The sequence below is a fragment of the Protopterus annectens genome, chromosome 4.part0, assembly GCF_019279795.1.
Source record: "Protopterus annectens isolate FY-2018-M chromosome 4.part0, PAN1.0, whole genome shotgun sequence".
Classification (NCBI taxonomy): Eukaryota; Metazoa; Chordata; order Ceratodontiformes; family Protopteridae; genus Protopterus; species Protopterus annectens.
Genome location: NC_056733.1, coordinates 125,236,365 through 125,253,134, shown reverse-complemented (window position 1 = coordinate 125,253,134; position 16,770 = coordinate 125,236,365). Strand labels below are relative to the sequence as shown.

At 43.6% G+C, this 16,770-nt stretch overlaps 1 protein-coding gene across 1 annotated transcript in view; it reads right to left on the bottom strand.

The window, feature by feature from the left end:
- Positions 1-16,770, bottom strand: part of LOC122800226 (dynein axonemal heavy chain 17-like) — a 17,083,451-nt gene that overhangs the window by 14,733,052 nt on the left and 2,333,629 nt on the right. Inside the window, exon 8 of the mRNA XM_044069720.1 lies at positions 13,618-13,770. Within this exon, the coding sequence (XP_043925655.1) occupies positions 13,618-13,770 (153 nt within the window). The remainder of the gene's footprint in view (positions 1-13,617; positions 13,771-16,770) is intronic.

Genomic DNA, 16,770 nt, shown 5'->3' with positions numbered 1-16,770 from the left:
CCTGTATGGAGATGGGAGCCATGAGGTCTCTATCCGGATGCAGAGTATATGCTAGTGTACAGCCCACATGTTCTTCAAGTCTTGGAGTCTTCGAAGTTGAGACAGGACCTGAAGACACAGTTGTGTATTTCCTTGTCACTGATTCTTTAATCTTCAAAGATTTCTCTGAAAGTTTCTTTGACTTGGAGGGCTCCCTGATCTGGAGGAAGGAGTTCCTTGAGAATGAGCTTATTTTTTCTGTCTGACAAAGCTTGGGGCCAAAAGGTGAAACAAATCTCTCAGGAGGCATTAAGATATGCTACCCACAAACAAACCACAAATAATTCATGAGGTCTTGTGGGGGAATCTTATGCATGCATTTTGTACATTTTTTAAAACTAATTTTCTGAACCATCGTAACTGTAACAGCAAAAACACACAACAGATCGATGCTGGCTCTAAACTTAGCAATAACAACAACATCAAAATTCAAAGTCTAATATATAATTCTTAACAGCTAAACCCATATTATTAATATACAATAATTACACTAAGAAGCAGAAACGATATGGCATGAGACCGTAAAGGAAAGGCAGAAACAAACTTCAAAATTCCCATAAACAGAAAGAGTAACTGTGAAAAAGAGGCTATACAAGTACTAACTAAGAGTGCAACAGTCTTAGGACTAAAAAAAAGTATCAGCTACACTAGTTAAATCTTACAAATAAGAGGTGGAGCACTTATTTGTCAGATCCACAATGATTCTCCAAGAGGTGGTAAATGAGATCTAGATTAGTCAAGGAGGAGAAGGGCATTGTGAGTAAGAGTTTAGGAAGGACTCAAGGCTGGCATCAGATCTAAACTGGAGTTCAAGGACCCATACATTGGATCAGTTGGACTGAATGAACAGGATCTGAAGTACTGAATATTATAAAGGAGATAAAAGAACTGGGGAGTGTATCTTTAGAAAAAAAGAAGGAGCAAAGTACAGATAAATAAATGGAATTTGTGTGAACAATACAAGCAGAATAAAGTTCAGGAGAAAGAGGACAGCCATTGAAGAGAAGGCAGGGATCAATGTATGTAATGTTGGAGTGAATGAAAAATGTTAAATGTACTGCTTGAAAATTACAAAATAATGCAACTATGGTTTGTTTTCTTTCTCGTTACTGTATAGCCACCCAGCAGTGTGAAGATAGGCTCTAGGTGAAGGTCACTGTTGACGTAACACCCCAAACCCTTGCACTAAATGGGAAAAATGGTATTGACACTGATGCTGATATGTATGTATGTCACTTTTTAATGTCATGTTTAATAAAGATATTTAAAGAAAAAGACAGAGCCAGAGGCAGTAGCTTTGGAAACAACACCAGCAGTGCTATAAGCACGTTTCAGAGACTGTTTGTTTACCTTAGACATAGCAGATACAACAGAAAATATACAGGCTTTAGTACCAGAAGCAATTAAATGTTATCATAAACTTAGACATATGTATCTGACAATTTGCAATTCTGGAGTCCAGTGTGAAGGAAGAATAAACCTTTTTTTACCAAACTTATCTAAAACTTTTCCCATTCTCTCAAAAGGAGCAAGACTGACTGGTGAAAGAACCTTAGCAGAATCTACATTTGATAAAGGAAATTACTGCAAGATCTGATTTTAGGTTAGAAAAAAAGAAACATATGGGAGTGGGACAATATATACAGCTTATTGGACACTTTTTACGTGCAGATGTCTGACTTTTAGGAAAAGTGAAGGCTGCCAATAAAGGCATCCTAAAACTGTGGTTTATTTCCTTCTAAAAACTGGCAAAACACAAGGAACAGGTGCTTAATGAAGAAATTATACCTTAATAAATCATAATATCTCTGTTACGATTTAGCTATATCTTGTTCCCATTTCAAAATTCTATTGTTTTGGCAACAGTATTATAAAATTAGAAGTTATGTACTTACCATAACGTTCCATCTGAGTAGATGTATTCATTTGTCTGCAACCTGTGGGTTATGGATCCGATATCGGATCCGAACCGTCATGGTTTTCCAGCTATGGATCCGAGCTCTCAGCTCCTCCCCTCACCCATAATGCCCTGCTCTCCTTACATGACCTCAGATCGAGTTTGCCATAAATCAAAATACCCTAAAAGGGGTAACACGTAATATGCAGGAAACTGATAAGGCCAGGGGATAGGAGGGCAGGATGGTTGCAGACAAATGAATACACCTACTCAGATGGAACGTTATGGTAAGTACATAACTTCTAAATCTGAAGTAGGAGATTCATTTGTCTGCAACCTGTGAGACAGAGTCCCCAGCTACCTGAATCTTGGGCGGCCGTCATGGAAGGATATTCCGGAGCACCGCGGAGCCAAAGGATGCTCTACCTCTAGATGTAATATCCAACTTGTAGTGGGAAATAAAGGTATGAGATGAAGCCCAAGTGGCTGCTGAATAAATATCATCCAGAGGAATCCTAGCTTTAAAGGCCGCTGAGGTAGAAACTGACCGGGTTGAATGGGCATGTACTCCCTCCGGTGCGGGCCTCCCAGAAGCTTGATAAGCCAATAAGATGCAATGCGAAATCCAGAGTGATAAGTAGACTTTGGAAATTGGTTTACCCAAATTGAATTTAGCAAAGGAAATAAACAACTGGTCGGATTGCCTATGACCAGCTGTCCTGTTCAGATAAAATCGAAGTTGCCTGTGAACATCTAATGAATGTAGCTTGTATTCACCTTTGTTTTGATATTTAGGAAAGAAAACAGGGAGGTTAATGGATTGATTAATATTTGCTTCTGAAGCTACCTTAGGGAGAAAGGACGGGTTGGTCCTGAGGTATACACGGTCCGGATGAAAGACCAAGTAAGGAGGCTTGATGAATAAGGCTTGAAGTTCCGAAACTCTCTTGGCCGAAGTAATGGCTACTAAAATGGCCGTCTTGAAAGATAAAAATTTTAGATCTACCGTGGCCGCAGGTTCGAAGGGGGGAGCGGTCAAGGCCTGAAGAACCAAAGAAAGGTCCCATGGAGGAACCACTTGCTTTACAGGAGGTCTAAGAAGAAAAGTACCTTTTAGGAAGATTTTACACAATTTGGTAGACATCAGTGGACCGGAGTCATGACCAATATGATAGTGAGAAATTGCCGCAAGTTGTACTTTGACCGTGGAACTGCTGGCACCATCATTAAAAAGAGTGGTTAGGAAGTCAAGTACCAGAGGAAGGGGAACTGTGAAGGGGTCTAGACCTTGCCGCTCCGCCCAAATGGAGAACCGTTTCCACTTGCTGCGGTAAATTTTCCTGGTAGATGGTTTATGAGCCGCTACCAGGATGGCCTTAACGGGAGATGAAATACCGGGAGTCCTGATTAGGAGTGGAACTGGAGCAGCCAAGCAGTTAGCTTCAGGTTGTCCAGATTCGGGGTTGATAGATGGGACGGGTGAGACATCAGATCCGGAATGGGATCTAGAATCCAAGGTGGATTCACTGAGTGAGACCTTAGAAAAGGGAACCAGATCTGTCGAGGCCAGAATGGGGCAATGAGAATCATTCTGCACCCCAACCGAGAGGCTTTCCTGAAGAACTTGGAGCATCAGAGGCAAAGGAGGGTAAGCGTAAAGAAGACCGGGGGGGCCAAGCATGCACCAGAGCGTCTCTTGCGGTATCTCCGGGAGGAGGGATTAGAGCGAAAAAACTGTCGCACTTGGTGTTTGAGGGAGACGCAAAAAGATCGCAACAAGGTGTTCCCCACCGTGCGAGGATGCGTTTCGCTACTTGAGCATTGAGAGACCACTCGTAAGGGGAGAGAATGGTGCGACTGAGCTTGTCCGCAAGAATGTTGGACCGACCCGGAATATGCATTGCGATGAGAAAGCGGTTGGTGGAGATTGCCCATTCCCACACTCTCATGGCTTCTCGACAAAGAGGGTAAGACCTGGTTCCCCCCTGTTTGTTGATGTACCAGACGACAGACATGTTGTCCGATTGAATCGCAATAGTTCCCAAGGGAAGAAAGGCCTGTAGTGCTTGCAACGCTAAGAGCACTGCTCTCATCTCTAGAACATTGATATGCAGTAAGGTCTCTGAATCGTTCCATGTGCCTTGGACCGTCCGGCCTGCAAAATGCCCCCCCCACCCGAGGCGGGAGGCGTCCGTGGTCTCCGTGGCGAGAGGGGGAGAAGCACAAAAGGGGCGGCCTCCTTGGAGATCCTGTGAGTGGAGCCACCACAAGAGGGACCGCTTGCAAGCCTTGCTGATCGCAATGGGATGATGCATAGGAAGAGCAAGATAAGACCACTGAACTAGGAGTGTCCATTGAAGGACCCGCATATTGAACCTGGCGAGAGGTAGAAGAGCTATCGCTGCTGCCATGGACCCTAGAGCCCTCAGGACCAATTCCGCCGGAACTGAGCTGGAGTGGAGGATGGCCCGCACCTGGAGTCGTAGATTCAGAACTCTGTCCGCAGTGAGGAAGGCTCTTAACTGTCTCGTGTCTAACCTGGCACCTATAAAATCTATGAATTGCGTAGGGGCTAGATTGGATTTTTCTGAATTTATTGTGATGCCCAGGCGGGGAGCTAGATGGAGAAAGGAGTCTCGCGCCAATAATAGTAGATGCCTTGTTCGGGCGGTAAGGAGCCAGTCGTCCAGGTATGGGAAGACCTGTACCCCCTGAAGCCTCAGGTGGGCCGCTACCACTGCTAATACTTTGGTGAACACCCTGGGGGCTGTAGTGAGACCAAAGGGAAGGACCCTGAATTGGTAGTGACTGGCTCCCAGCCGGAAGCGAAGAAACCTCCTGGAGCGTCTGTTCATTAGAATGTGGTAGTACGCATCCTTGAGGTCTATAGAGCACATCCAGTGATTTTCTCCCAGAAGGGGGAGAATGGATTGCAAGGTAACCATTCGGAACTTCTCCTTGGGAACTGCCAGGTTTAAGAGTGACAGGTCTAATATTGGTCTTAGGTCCCCCGTCTTTTTTGGCACTAAAAAGAACCTGGAGTAGAACCCTGATCCGATCTGGTCTGGGGGGACGGGCTGGATGGCTCTTTTCTTCAGCAGATGGCCAATTTCTGCCAAAGCGGCCTCCCACTGACCGGGTGGAACGTCTGGGAGGGACTTTAATTTTGGGATGTGATGAAAGGGAATGAGGTATCCTCTGGATATGATGCGGAGGACCCAGCGGTCTGATGTTATGGACTCCCATGCCGCTAGGTGCTCCGAGAAACGCCCCCCGACTGCCTCCAAAGTGGAGCAGCCGGGCAACCCCTCAGGGCTGCTGCGCGGGCCGTTCAGAGAAAGGTTCTCTGGACCCGAAGTTCCTGGGAGCCCCTCTGCCCCTGGGGCGGCGTCCTCCCTGTCCTCCTCTGCCACGGAAGGACTGGTTGTCCAGAGCGGGTTGGGACTGCTGCGACTTCCGGAACCACATCTTCTTTTGGCCCTTTTGGTTCCTAGAATAGGACCTCTGGGGCACAGAGAAGCGGATTCCGACGGCAGACAGCGTCTTCCCGTCTTTCTCGCTCTGGGTCAAAGTATCGCAAACAGTTTTGCCAAAAAGGGCAGAACCATCGAAGGGGGCGTTCGCGAATGACGCCTTGAAGGGCTCCGTGAAATCACAATGGCGGAGCCAGGCCTGTCGTCTAATAATTAGGCCTACCCCTGCGGCTCTAGCGGCTCCCTCCGTAGCATGGGACAGTAACCACATAGAGGAATTAGTCACGGACCTGAGAGTGGCCATACGGGTGGAGTGCAACAGTTTGTCCTCCTCCGACATGGACTCTGGGAGGGATGCAGCATATTCCTTGATAAGATCGCGCTGCATCCTGATCACATGTGCCAAGTAGTTGAGCGCCCTCACTGAAAAGGTCACTGAACTAAACATTCGCTTCCCCAAGCGGTCCATCATCCGAGACTCCTTGCTCGGAGGATGGACTGAGGGACTCTCCTGGGCGAGTTCCCTCTTGGTGGCTGCAGCCGTCAACATGGCATCTACCAGAGGCCCCTTGCTCCAGTGGGCACGGTCTGCCAGGGACTAAGGATGCGGTCCGGCCTTTTGGGGATTGGCTCCACGGTGTCCGGTTCCTTCCACGCCCTGGTGGTAACCAGGTCCACCAGGGGGTCGGCAGGAGGGGACACCCAAGAGGTAGACGGGCCTGCTTCAAATGCCTCCAAGAACACGGACTCGTCCGAGGAAGACTTGGGGGCAGACCACCCCCCCCTTATGCGAAGCATTTCCATGATGTCTCCAAAGGAGACATCCTCGGGGGGTGATCTTGGGGAGCCTTCCCCTTCCTCCAAATCCGTGTCTTCTGTGAGAGACTCGGGGGAGTCTATGTGCCTCCTTTTACACGTATGCTTGCGAGGTGCATCCTCAGGGGGGCTGTCCAAGGAACCCTCGCAAGCGGTGTCCTGTTCCAATGGAACAACTTGGGGCAATGGAGCGGGCTGTCCCAGTGGCCGGATGGTGGAAGCCTGACCCAGTGCAGATGGAGTGCGGGACGGAGCCGAAGCAAGTGCCGGGGGTCCGGAAACCCTCAACAGGGCCCTCTCCACTACATTAAAAGCCGAGGGGGAGCCAACCTCAACCAAAGGATCCGATAATCGGCTCCCCCTCGGATCCGAAGAGTGGATCGGAGCCAGCCCCGAGGCATTCGGATCCGAGGGGCCAGTGCGCTCCGACACCGACGGCGCCGAAGGAACACTAATCCCCCCGGATCCGAAGCTCGGATCCAGGCTCCGAGAGGTCGGATCCGAAGCACTCGAGGGCAGGGTCGGATCCGAAGTACCTAGTACTATCGGCGCCGACCCACCCCCGGCTCCGACGCTGCTCGGCTCCAATCGCTCCGAACCCGGGTAGCGGGTCGGAGAAGGAGCTATAGGTTTGAAAAAAGGGGTCGAGCTCCCCCCCAGAGGGGGGGGGAGGCAGGAGCACTCCCATCTGCATCTGGGCCTGGATGAACCTTCTCATCATCCGGTCCAGATCAGCGTCAGATAAACTATATGTAGATCTCGACGAGGCTACCAAGGTAGGCCTTGAGTGCCTCCTCGATAGCCTCGACGGAGATCGGGTCTCTTCCTCCTCAGGTCCCGGTGAGAAGCAGACCGGAGACCGGAGCTGAGGAGGAGGAGAGCCGGTAGACAAGGAGGCCGGAGGAGAAGCCCGCTTGGCAGGCGGGGCCGAAACAGAGGTCTCGGCCCGCCGCTTGTGGTGCTTCTCTCTCCGGTCCTTTTTTCTTGCTTCCCTCTCCTCCAAACCACTAGAGGGAGGTTGAGTCCCAGGTGGAGGAGGGGGAGCAGGAGAGGAGGGAACCGAAGACACGGTACCCCCTGAAGGAGCGGTAGCCGAAGCCGTGTCCGGGGGCAGAAGTCCCGCCAGGACCAGCTTCGACCTCCGCTCCTTCAATGCCCTAGGGTTGAACCCTGCACAAATGGAACATCCAGAAGTCAGGTGTTCAACCCCAAGGCATCGAACGCACCGAGTGTGGCCATCAGCAGGAGAAAGCTTATGGCCACACTCGGAGCACTTCGAGAAGAAAGCCTTAGGGGCTTCAGACATACTAAGGTTTTTTTTTTTTAAATAATAAGTGCTAACTAGCCACAAAGAAAAAACACAGGCCCAAACACACACTACACACCAGCGAGGGGAGGGATAAATAAAAGTTATAAAGTTATTAAAAAAACTTTAAATTTTAAGCTCAAAAGATAGGGAACCTAACACTTCCACACAGTTAAATGCTTGGAAATATAATAAATGACACTTAGCTGAAGAGCTCTAAAAATCCAGTCTGGTCACCAGCGCAGCAAACTAGATCTGAGGTCATGTAGGGAGAGCAGGGCATTATGGGTGAGGGGAGGAGCTGAGAGCTCGGATCCATAGCTGGAAAACCATGCCGGTTCGGATCCGATATCGGATCCATAACCCACAGGTTGCAGACAAATGAATCTCCTACTTCAGATCAACCATTCTTCAGGAAGGGAGTCTGAGAAAAGACTCTCTTCAGAGTCAAAATTTCCACCCTGTCCTAACGAAATACGAGAAAGTCAATCCCAGTCTAAATCTGTCCCTTAGAATAAGAATTAGAATTTGATAGGGGAAACATTATTTTCTCCTAATCCAAATGAAATTACTATCAAAGGGAAAATGAATGGCATTTTGAAGGACACTAACAAATATATAAATGTTTATAAAAAACGAAGTCAACATAGCATATAGAAAAATAGACATTATGCTGGATGACATGCTATGGGAAGGACTTATAGAAGAAAATAACACACAAGTATTTGAAAGTTGAAAAGCCAACAATTCCCACAATGTTTGGAATACCCAAGACACATAAGGATGAAGCAGATCCACCACTAAGACCTATAGTGTCAGCAGTGGGATCTAAAACTTTACCTCTGGCCAGGTTTGTGGATGGAAAGCTTAAGAAGTTATGGTTAAAAAGAAAAGTGATCTTAAGAAATTCATGGGATTTCCTGAGGGAATGTAAAGACAACTTATATAGTGAAGACATTATGTTTGTTACAATATTTATTTATTTTAATTTACATTTGTTAACCGGGGGTGTCTGACTGAGCTGAAAAGGCCCTTTTTCAGCAGAGGCCCGGGGAGAAAAGCTCCACAAAGAAAAATTACAGGCATATTTAGTTATTTAGACATGATCGGTATACACACAAATTACAGGAGACATGTTTTTACAGTGGTATGCGGCACATAAACAGTTACAGTGGAGAGAATAAACAAAAAAATATTAATTTTAAAAATAAAGGTAATTAATAGATTTGTGGTGTACAGCTGAAATTTGGAACATAGGTAGAATACATACATAGTACACAGGTACATTACATATATTGTAGATTAGCCAGTGTTTGTGAGTAAGATTGAAAACTATTATCAAGTGCTCTAGATTTTGTATGTATGTGTTATCCGCTTTCACTAGCCTGGGGAGCAATCATGGCACTGCCAACTTTCCTTGAGATGTTGCCTGATGAGGTCTTTAAAGGAAGCTTTGGATGATGTGTTTTGAATGCTTGTAGGGACAGAGTTCCATTTTTTAGCCACTGAACTACTATATAGTGCATCTCCAAAGCTATTGTAGCTGTTGGTGACTTCTAGTAGTAGTTTGCTTGATGATCAAAGAGGCCTTTTGGCTGACTGATATTGTACTAGGTTTTTGAGGGCAGGGCACATTGGGGAGGTAATAGATAGAATAACAGAGGCACAACTGATTGTAGGTTAGGAGGTTGGGCAGTTCAAGCCAGTGGAGCTGTCTCAAAGCAGTACAGTGATGAGTTCTATATGAGCAATTTGCAGCAAAGCAGGCAATTCTGTTATAGCAGGCTTCCATTTTGCTTACTTCAGTTTTGCTGAGATTAGTCAGAATGGGAGATGCATAGAGTAGGGTGGATAGAAGTTGGGAGCAAGCAATGGCTGATCTTGTGTTGTTGGTAAGAAATGGTTTGATACGGTAGAGCGACCCCAGTTTGGCATGTACTTTTTTAATAGTTAAGTTGAGATGACTATCAAATTTTAGGTGGGAGTCTATGGTTATTCCCAATAGCTTAGCCTGTGCCACTGGAGCAATTGGAGTAGCATTAGTGGAGTAGATAGTGAAATGACTGTTAGTGTTTTTGTTAGAACTGGTTATAATCATAAGCTGAGTTTTCTTTGGATTGAGGATATGTTGGGCTTTGGTAAGGTAATAGCAATAGGTAATGACAATAGATGTCATTGATTTATTTAGTAGCATCCCCCTTGAGATAAGGATGAAAATGTTGGAACAAATTATTTTTGAGGATGGTGAACTTACAAGAAACGACCAATTGCTAGGTTTGAATTTGACTGATTTAGTGTTAAAATATAATTTTATATTTTTTAAAGGTGAATTTTCCAACAAATACAAGGAGTGGCAATGGGAGCGGCATGCACCCCCACTTATGCCAATTTAATTTTAGCTAAATGGGAAGAGGAATATGTTTTTAATTCTATATACCTGGGCCAATGGATCTTATACAGGAGATTTTTAGATGATATTTGTGTTTTATGGATAGGTACCTACGAGGTTTTAGAAGAACTTTTGCACTTTTTAAACACCACAACAATTTTTTTATGGTTCACCCACAATGTTTCTAAAGAAAACCTTCAGTTCCTTGACATTGAGATTTAGAAGAACTATGGTATATTCAATTCTAAAATATAGAGAAAAAAACCTTTCTCTAATTCCTTCTTACATTACAATAGTGCACACCCAGAACATTATAACAGGAATATTCTCAAAGGGCAATACGCACGTGCTAGCAGGATGGTATCAGAGGAAAGTGATTATGAAGAAGAGAGTATACTACTCAAATCTTTTTTTAAGGAAAGGGGATACCCAGCAGATCTGATTTTTGAAGTCCAAAAGGAAGTACAATTGGGAAGAAAAACTAAATTTCAACCTATTTTAGGAAAAGTAAAGCATCAACAAAAAATGGAGAGCAGTTTGGAAAAAGATTATGGTAAAGCCTTGGTATTAGAATTTAATGCTAGTTCCGGACTTGCTAGGAAGGTGATAGCAACCGAATGGGAAAGATTTATTGGGGTCACAGTTCTGGGGGAGATCCTGAAGGAGCCCTTAAGGGTGGTATACAGAAACTCTCAAAATTTGAAAAACTTACTAGAAAATAATGATAGAAACAATGCAGTAGGACATAAAAAAGAGGAACCTATAAATGTGGACAAAAGAAAAATTCAAATGCTCTGTATAAGCATACAAAAATATGTGTAAAAGCATGCTTCTCATTTTTTGTATTAGTGCAAATAAAAAAGAGGTGGGGGACTATGGGAAGAAAAGACTGAGTACAAAGAACTGTGGTGGCAGTTAACATTACAGGCTACTAGTCCACCAGGACTCAATGATAATATCTCCACAGCCACTGTACTAAAAATGAGAGCAGCTAAGTTATAAATGGCTTTTACTAAGAGAAAATAAACTTAGAACAAGTTTCAGGACATTGCAATTTCGAATTATGCCACTTGATGGTGCTATTACTAAAAAGTCTTTCGGCTTTTCCCGGTTAGGGGTCGCCACAGCGGAACTCCAGTCTGCTCATAATTGGCAGTGAATTTTTATGGTGCCGAGCTGCCAGCCTGACGCCCAACCTTCAAAGAAAGCACGCCCATTCACACTCGTACCTACCTGCATGTCTTTAACATCAATCGACCATGTGGAGGACATGCAGACTCCACACAAATGGCGCTCCAGCCGAGAATCGAACAGGAGAATCTCTTGCTGTGAGGCGACAACACTAACCGCTGCACCAGCGCTGCTTAACTTGATGGTGTTATTACTACATTTCACGATTACATAAATGTATCTGATGGATAAGTGTATGTGAATTTTGAAGCAATGTTTAAGTAATTTTTAAGCAATTTTAAGTCATTTAGATACCTTCAAAATTAATAAAATGTTTTAGTTTTTTTAAACAGTTTTTAAACATTATTTTAAACTTTTCCTAATAATTTTAAGGATTTAACATGACATTTTCTTTGTGTTTTTTATTAATGATATGCATTACTGAGATAGTAGACTGTGTTTTCATTAGTGGTTTTCTTGAATAATTAAGTGAAGTTATAGCTTGCATCTGATGAAGTCTTAGCAACTTAGACGAAAACGCTGTGTGTGTAATTGCGTTTATGTGTTTGAACTGTTTATTAAACCAGCTTTTGTGTCTATCATTGAGCCAACTACTTTTCTTTATCTGTGGTACTAATTTCATTTGGATTTGGAGTCGTTGGTGTTTGGTACCAGTTCCAGTATTATTTTTTGATAATTTTCTCCTACCTCTGAAGAGGAAAACCAACATTCAAAGACTGAAAAACATTCAACAACTCTTTTGCCACACCCAGATAGTTATCTGCTTCAGGAGAGGAAAAATATCTAGAGTTATGCTTTCTCTTCCTAAGAAATGCCCAGAAGAGGAGGGATTTTCCAGATAAGTCCCCACTCTGGAAAAGAGGCTATTCAGTAGTGTATAGTGAAGGACCACCTTCTGCTGCAACCTTCTCTGAAGCCTGCAAGGGTGGTTCTCCCCATCCTAGCAAGTCAACTGTAACTGGAAGTTACTGGAAGGAACTGCAGATGATGTACTTCAACCTCCATCCATGGTGGCATTTTGAAGAAGAACACCAGAGAGACCAGAAGTAAAACATGAGCAGTCTGAGGAACAACTGATGGCCACAGCTGAGTCAGCCATCAGTGGCTAAGGCTAAAAGGAAGTGGGGTTAAAGGCCAAATCCTCACAGGCAACTTTTTTCTTCTTGCAGCCTGGGAAAAGATCAACATCCTTAGCAGGACTCTGGTCCATGTCCTATCCTCAAAAGGAGTCTCATAGGTGGATAGTAGAGCAAAGAAGAAATTGTGGTGCTATGAATGTAGTTACTGTGATAAAACTGTTTTAGTGACAAGCAACAAATACACTTGCCCTACCCCCTCACAACAAGATAATGCATAAAGAGTACACTTTTCTTCAAAAAATTAATAAAAATGACCAAAAAGTTACATAACGTCCACAGGGAGTCAGGATGGCTACCAGCAGAAAATATTGTCTGATAAGCTGTCAGTGCAGCTGAGAAGAGTTGGTTACAATTTATAGCAGAAAAAGTAAACTTTTTGTGGAAAAAAATTACCAAATACCACCCAGTCAACTAAAGTATAAGCCCCACAGAAAAAACTTCTGAAGTAAAATATTATTTCTTAAGGAAAAATACAAATTTATACAATAATTCCCTCAGAGAAGTTGAACTACAGAATCTAGGCTCTAGGATAAATTTTCTTGTGAACAGTCATCAAATGGGCATAAATGCCTTAAAATAAATTACTGAAAAGAACAAAACCCTTTTTGACTCAAATAACTGCATGGAAGGTAATCCCCAGTGGGGAACTTATCTGCCCAGATTAGATGAAGCACTAGCTGACATTCAGTCAACTGAAGCCCGCTCAGCAGCATACTCTTCAGTGGCAAGAATGTTCTGAATTTTGATGGTCTAGCCTCTGATTTTACTCTACATTCTGCATGAATACCAATTGTGAAGGCACGCAGAAGGAGACCTAAAGCTTTGGAAGGTGGATGTCAGGTCTAATCCTTGGCATGATGTCTAAAAAGGCTACTGCAGCAGTGATTTAATGATGAACAACCTCAATAATCCAAAATATATCCACCACATTACATTACATTATTCTGTTAAAAAATTCAGACTTTAGCTCTATTCAAATTAATAAAGAAGAGTGATTTAAATAAAAAGATATGCAACATAGCAAGACCATATTTCCAGTCTGGGTGATATTTTATCTTTAGTTAAATAGAAAAATGAGGTGTTTTCATAAGAAAGCATTTGTCATCACTGACTTCAGAAGGGGATTCATGCTCATTCATTTGAAATTCAGTATAAAATTATGATAAACAAAGGACTGACAAACTGCTTTAATATAATAGAAGACATCTTCTAGTGGCTGCTCAGAAACCTGGTTTAGTACCACATTTTATAATCATTTTAAACAGCAGCTATGTGACAGCATTTCTTTAGAAATGTCAAGGAAAATGTCTAACCTATTTATGATGTAAATCAATATGGACAGTAAAAAAACACTTAGAAACAAATACCTTAAAGAAAGCTGGCATATGCTGCTGGGCATAGCCATAAGTCTGATAAAGCCTTTTCAGAATATCAATTGCCAGTCTTATTTTTCCAAGCATCTCATCTATTTCACCAAACAGTCTCTTCATAACTTCCTCTGGATTTAAGTAGTTGATACTCTAGAAATAAAGTTTGAGGCAGGCTCAGAACATTACAAGGGACATGAAAGAGCAATTAATGTTTCATTTTTTCAAGAGAATGCTATGCATAAAGGCAGTGCAGCTATCTGTGTGTACTCACCATAACAGAAGATAATTGAATAATCAGTCATTTGCATGTTAATGTATCTTACTGTATTATGCTTAGTTCTGTACCAGTGTACCATACTGTTATACTTTCAATTGCTTTACATAGGTTGTGCCTGAAAAGGGGCCTCACTGGTCAGTTCACAAACCTGATAAATAAATAACTAAATGCTTCAGGAAATATAGCAGAGATAGGTAAGTCAAACATAAATACCAGTCTTCCAGCCAGAACCAGAAAATCACTGCAAGCAATCAAACTTGAACTCCTGAATTCCAATTTTATTAACTTGTGTTTTTATCCTTTTGTAACTACTCTTCTTTAGAAATAATATTCGCCATATCAGTCATTCATTCATTATATAATGGTGTTATTAAGTCAAACATACCTCTCAATCTCTTAGCACTAAAAATGTGGACAAAGCCAAAAATAATGGGGGGAGAGGCTGCAAAGACCCAAAACTAGGACCATATTTTAAATATTGCTCTTATGAACTTAGAAAGTTACTATAAAAAGAAGTTATGTTCTTACCATAAAGTTCCATGTTTGTTGTCCTTCATCTCGTCTTCCTTCTTTCTATTTGACTCGGCCACATACTATAGCTTAAAAAGTTGTTACTGGCTTGAGCCTAACCCCTATCCCAACATGCCTAGTGGTAGCTACCCAGATCTCATTTGTGATAACCAACCACTAGAAAAAGCAGGTAAAACAAGAATCAATGTACCAAAAAATTACCATAGCAGATAATCCCCTTATAACAGAAAGGAGGCATAACAAGGGAGGGGACAAAGACTATATCTAAGCAGCTAGAGTAACAGCAGAAACTCAGCCAGTGTAGCCAAAAAAAAGGAAATCCTCTCGATCATCCAGGGAGGGGGAAGGAGGGAGGGACGCAAGAAGGAAGGCGAGATGAAGGGCAACAAACATGGAATGTTATGGTAAGAACATAGCTTCTTTATGTTATGTTGTCCCTATCTCGCCTTCCTTCTTTCTGTTTGGGACAGCGTCTCCAGCACCTAAATCCTGGGTGGCTCACTGGAAAAAACTCTTCAGGACCGTGGAGCCAAAGGATACCCTGTTCTGGGAGGCCATGTCCACTTTGTAATGAGTAATGAAGGTATGGGGGTTAGCCCATGTTGCTGCTGCACAGATAGAATCTAGAGGTAGTCTAACTTGAAAAGCGATAGAGGTAGCCAAAGACCTAGTCGAGTGCCCTCTAATCTTTCCTGGTATTTTCATGTTTCGTGACTCATAAATATATGTGATGGTGTTCAAAAGCCACTTTGACAAGGTTACTTTTGAAACCTGAGAACCTTGCTTCTTCTCTGAAAAGGATATAAATAATTGGTCTGATTTTCTAATGTCCTTGGTTCTATGTAAATAAAAGTGAAGCTGCCTATTAACATCCAGTTGATGCAGCTTATACTCTGCCTTGTTGCCATAATTGGGGAAGAAAACAGGAAGTTTGATGGACTGATTCAAATTGTACTTTGAACATACTTTGGGCAGAAAGGAGGGATTATTTCTGAGAGAGACTCTTTCTTTGTGGAAAATTAAACAAGGAGGGCAAATGGAAAGTGCTTGTAACTCTGAAACCCACCTGGCTGATGTAATGGCAGTCAAGAAAAGGGTTTTCCACGACAAAAACTTTAGAGGACAAGAAGAAGCTGGCTCAAAGGGTGGGAAGAATTAGAGCTGCTAAAACTAAATTTAAATCCCTCGGAGGGGGAGTTTCTCTTATTGGGGGGTCTTAATAAGGCAGTACCTTGTAAGAAGGCCTTGCAAAGTTTATGTGACATGACGTTAGAATCTAAGTGTCCTACATGAAAATTGGAAATGGCAGCAAGTTGCACCTGAACTGTAGCTGCGGCTGCTCCTTCTTCAAAGGTTTCAGCCAAAAAAATCAAGAATCTTAGAAATAGGTGCAGTAAAAGGATCACTCTCATTCTTTTTTGCCCAATACGAGAACCTTTTCCATTTACTAGCATAAAGTTTCCTGGTAGTGAGTTTGTGAGTAGAAACCAAAATGTGTTAAACCACAGAGGAGATTCCTGGAAGCCTGGCTAGGACTGGAAGTGGAAAAACCAAGCTGTCAGCTTGAGAGTTTGTATGGAGGGGTGGGGAGCACCTGAGGTCTGGAACTGGGTCCAGAATCCAAGGTTCCTCTTGCAGGTGATGCCAAAGGAAAGGAAACCATATCTGACGAGGCCAGTAAGGGGCAATAAGGATCAATTTGCAACCCAACAATTTTGCTTTCTGAAGAACTTTGGAAATTAGAGGAAATGGAGGGAAGGCATAAAGCAGTCCCTGGGCCAATCGTGAACAAGTGCATCCCTGGGTGACTGTCCCGGTGGTGGGACAAGGGCGAAGTAGCTGCTGCATTTGTTGCTTAGGGGGAGTGGCAAAGGGATCGCAGCATGGCTGGCCCCATCTGCGAAAAATCAGATCCGCAATTTCCTGTTTCAGGGACCACTCGTGAGGCATAAGTATTGTCCTGCTGAGCTTGTCCACTAACACGTTGGATTTCCCCGGCATGTGAGTAGTGATCAGAAAACGTTGGGAAGACATTGCCCATTGCCATACTCGTAGAGACGTTGGGAAGACATCGCCCATTGCCATGCTCGTAGACCCTCCCGACACAAGGGGTAAGACCTGGTTCCGCCCTGCTTTTTGATATACCACTATAGTGGTATAGTCCCTAAAGGAAGAGAGTCTTGAAGTGCTTGCAACGCCAAGAGCACCACCCTCATCTCCAGGACAGTGATGTGCAAATGGTACTGGTGTGGTTGCCAAGTCCCTTGAACAGTCTGTCCCAGATAATGCCCCCCCACCCCATCTGGGAAGCATCCGTGGTCACTGTGGCTACTGGCTGGGGG